This window comes from Eubalaena glacialis, chromosome 20 (assembly GCF_028564815.1).
Source record: "Eubalaena glacialis isolate mEubGla1 chromosome 20, mEubGla1.1.hap2.+ XY, whole genome shotgun sequence".
NCBI lineage: Eukaryota > Metazoa > Chordata > Mammalia > Artiodactyla > Balaenidae > Eubalaena > Eubalaena glacialis.
The window spans coordinates 29,525,854-29,529,093 of NC_083735.1; the positions used below are offsets into that span (position 1 = coordinate 29,525,854).

At 52.1% G+C, this 3,240-nt stretch overlaps 1 protein-coding gene across 1 annotated transcript; it reads right to left on the minus strand.

The window, feature by feature from the left end:
• Positions 1-570: 570 nt before the first annotated feature.
• LOC133081318 (dnaJ homolog subfamily C member 14-like) lies at positions 571-2,677 on the minus strand. Its single transcript, XM_061177407.1, is given in 5 exon segments — positions 571-1,160; positions 1,163-1,811; positions 1,813-1,955; positions 1,958-2,638; positions 2,641-2,677. Coding segments are annotated over 5 exon segments (2,100 nt in total).
• Positions 2,678-3,240: the final 563 nt, after the last annotated feature.

The following is a 3,240-nucleotide window of genomic DNA, read 5'->3' on the forward strand; positions in this document are numbered from 1 at the left end:
TTAAAAATTATTAGTTTTGGCCATCCCTGCAGCAACAAGCATGAAGTTGGGTGATTACCCACAAGATGAGAGTTCCCACTCTCTGAACTCTACGTATCTCCTATAATTAGGGTTACATGCTTTCTTGTTCTGTCTTTTTACTAGTATATTGGGGCAAAGGAGGGGGCTCCCTCCTGAAATGGGTCAAGAAATAATACAGACACGTTTAAAAAGAGGGGGGAAAGTGTCATCTGCTTTAGAAGCAAAAGACAAGACAAAGGGATACAGACCCCAGGGAAATACCCAGTTCCCACACCACTATGGGAGATATGGTCCAGCCCAGGTCCAGGCCCTTAGGTTCTTTGTTCTATTCACCCCCTATTTCTTTGGTATTGTCAGAAGAAAAGATTCAGTTCCTGGGTGCCGGTGGAGGAGGGACAGTGGTTCCAGGGCTTCCTATAAGTACTGAGTGAACAATTTGAGCTTAAAATTTTCCCTTTTTTAAATATTTAAAAATAAATCAAACTCCATCCTGTGCTGTACACAGCCCTTTTGACTCCCTGACATTGATTTGAGGAGAGAGGGGAGGTGTCAACGTTGGAAGGGCGTCCTCACTTTCTTCCGCGGCTTCGGTTTGGCTTCTCCCTTGGGTACTGTGCTATTGGGCTTGGAGGCTGCAGTGGTCCCCGGGCCCAGCTGAGGAGCTGCAAAGAAGTTCCCTTTGGACATCTGGCCTGGGGGTACTTGAAAGATCTGGCTCAAGAAATCCTGAAGGTCAGCAGGAGGGGCACCTGGGGTAGCTCTCTGCCGCCCACTGGTGCCTGGCATCCGTGAACCAAATGAGATGTGATAGGGGACTCTGCGGGTATCTGGGGAGATTCCCACACGCTGGCATCCAGCCCACTCTGTGATGTCATACACCTTTATCTCCATCAGTGCAAAGTAGGTGATCTTGAGGCCCAACATGCTTGACTCGGCCCAAAAGTCTCCTTCCTCAGCAGGATGCAGCCTGTTACACTCAGCACAGTATCTGGCACTCCTAGGTTCCCGGTCCATTTCAAACCTCCTATGCTTTCCCTGGCATCGGCCGCACATCATAGTATTCATTGCTTCTTTGAGGTCGTCCTGCAGCTTGGACAGAAACTCATTCACTGACCGGCTCAGCTCATTCTCTGTCATCGCTTCATCTCATATTCCTTCCGTCTTTCAGGGTTCCTGACAATGTCCCAAGCTGCCCGCAGAACCTGGAAGGCCTCCTCAGCCCGGGGATGATTATTTTTGTCAGGATGAACCATCACTGCCAGCTGCCTATAGGACTTCTTCAGTTCAACATCTGATGCTGTGGCTCCAACCCCCAACACATGAAAAGGGTTTAGCTCATCCTCAGGAACCCCAGCCATGGTCAACAGTCGAGCCACTTCCTCTTCAGGCTGGCAGTAGCGACCACTAGCTACAGGTGCATTCCCCTGCCTATTGGTCCTCTGCTTGACCCAAGGCAACTCCAGCCAACCCCACTGAACTATTCTTACCAGCTGCTGCCACGGCCTGCTGTCTCTCAGCAGAATCAGGCACCGCTGCCAGGTGGGAGAAGCCAGCCAAGAGAAGAGCCAGGTGGCTTTACCCCTCCGGCCTAACCGGTCACTCAGTCCCACCAGAAACCGCCAGCCCAACTGTAGACAGCCCAACAAAAGGGCCAGAGCCGGGAGCAGCAAAGCACCCAGTAGCCTGAAACGGGTGAACAGCCCTGCCCCATAGCAAAGCCCTTGGCTCGGAAATCGGGACATCACCTGGGCCCCGCCCCCCAGCCGCCCTGCCCAGACTCCCACCCAGACCCAAAAAAAGGTCCAGATCGCTACCTTTCAGCTGCCCGCGTGCATGGATGAGATGGCCACGAGTTTCCACGTACTGCCCCACTAATACCAGCAGTTCCGTCAGCCGCCGGAAGCCTGCCCGTCCACGCTGACGCAGTTCCTCTCCCCCCACACTCCCAGTCCTCCGCGCTTACCTGCCCGACTCCGTTTCCGACCCAGCCGATGTCGACCAGGGGATCTGGGATCTCTGTGTCCACCCTCCCGAGTACCCTCCCTGGCTGGAACGCGGTGCCGTTGTCTCCGGAGTGCAGGTTTCTTTCCACTGGGCACACGTGAAAAACCACTGGGAAACTTAAGAGGTTCCTCCTTATCATATTCCTCTTCCAATTCTGCGTCTTCCCCCAAAGCTGGAGAGGTACAATGGTGGCAAAAGTTGCTAGAAGAGCTGTCTCCTCCCTCAGAACAAGGCCCTTCAGGGATTCCAGGGGTTCCCTGGAAGTTACAAGCAGATGGAATGGAAAGAAAAGGAGGGTTCCCATCCTCCTGGTACCCAGGCTCATTCTCTCTGGAGAGTTCCTGGTCCACTCCTGACTCTTCTGAAGATGCCTCACGCTGATCAGGGTCCTCTCCATCCCTAGGGGGTCCTGGGCCCCTTGGAGGGCCGTGGCTTGGATCTGACCAGTGGGCTGGATTTGGGGGCTGTGTGTACTTCGGACTAGAGTGCTCTGTGAGGCAGCGGGTACCATTAGGAGCAGGCCCAGCTGAGTCCCTGAGTCCTGAGAATGAAAGTATTTCAGGGTCCACGGAGGGTCCTAAAGTCCTGAGGGAGGCACCACCACTCTGGTGGCTCCACACAACCCTCCTTCTACGGGGTGCTTCCGGGCCATGACCCCAGGGCTTCCTGAGGATTTTCTTTCACAGCCATCACGGTAAGTTCTGATGCCGAAGAGCAGCGGTAACTCCTCCCCCTCGAGCAGGTGGGCCGAGGGCCAGGGGGAGCTAGAGAGCAGCTCCCCCGGCTCCGCCTCCAGTTCACTCCACACCGGGAGTTTTGATTCCCATTCATTTTGACTGAAATATACCAATGTCTACTGGGTGAGGAGAGGTGGTGGGAATTATCAAGCAAACTAGTCTTGTCTTTTTTTTTCTCTTTCACTGAGTTGATTGAACTGAGAAGTTATTGGTCTCAGACACAGACTTATTTAAATAAACAAAGAGATGCTATAGAAACTGTATAGCCAGTTGATGAACTGAATATATTATTGCATCTCATGACTATTTCAGTGCCAAGATCCATGTATTCAATGCAAATACCTCGGGCTGCAATTTATAATCCATTCTCTCATCTTGGCTCCAGAAATAGAGTGATGATTATATTGTACTTAACTCCAAGATATTTTTAAATCTCATGGTATTTGCCATATAATAAATGAGACACCGATCCTCAATT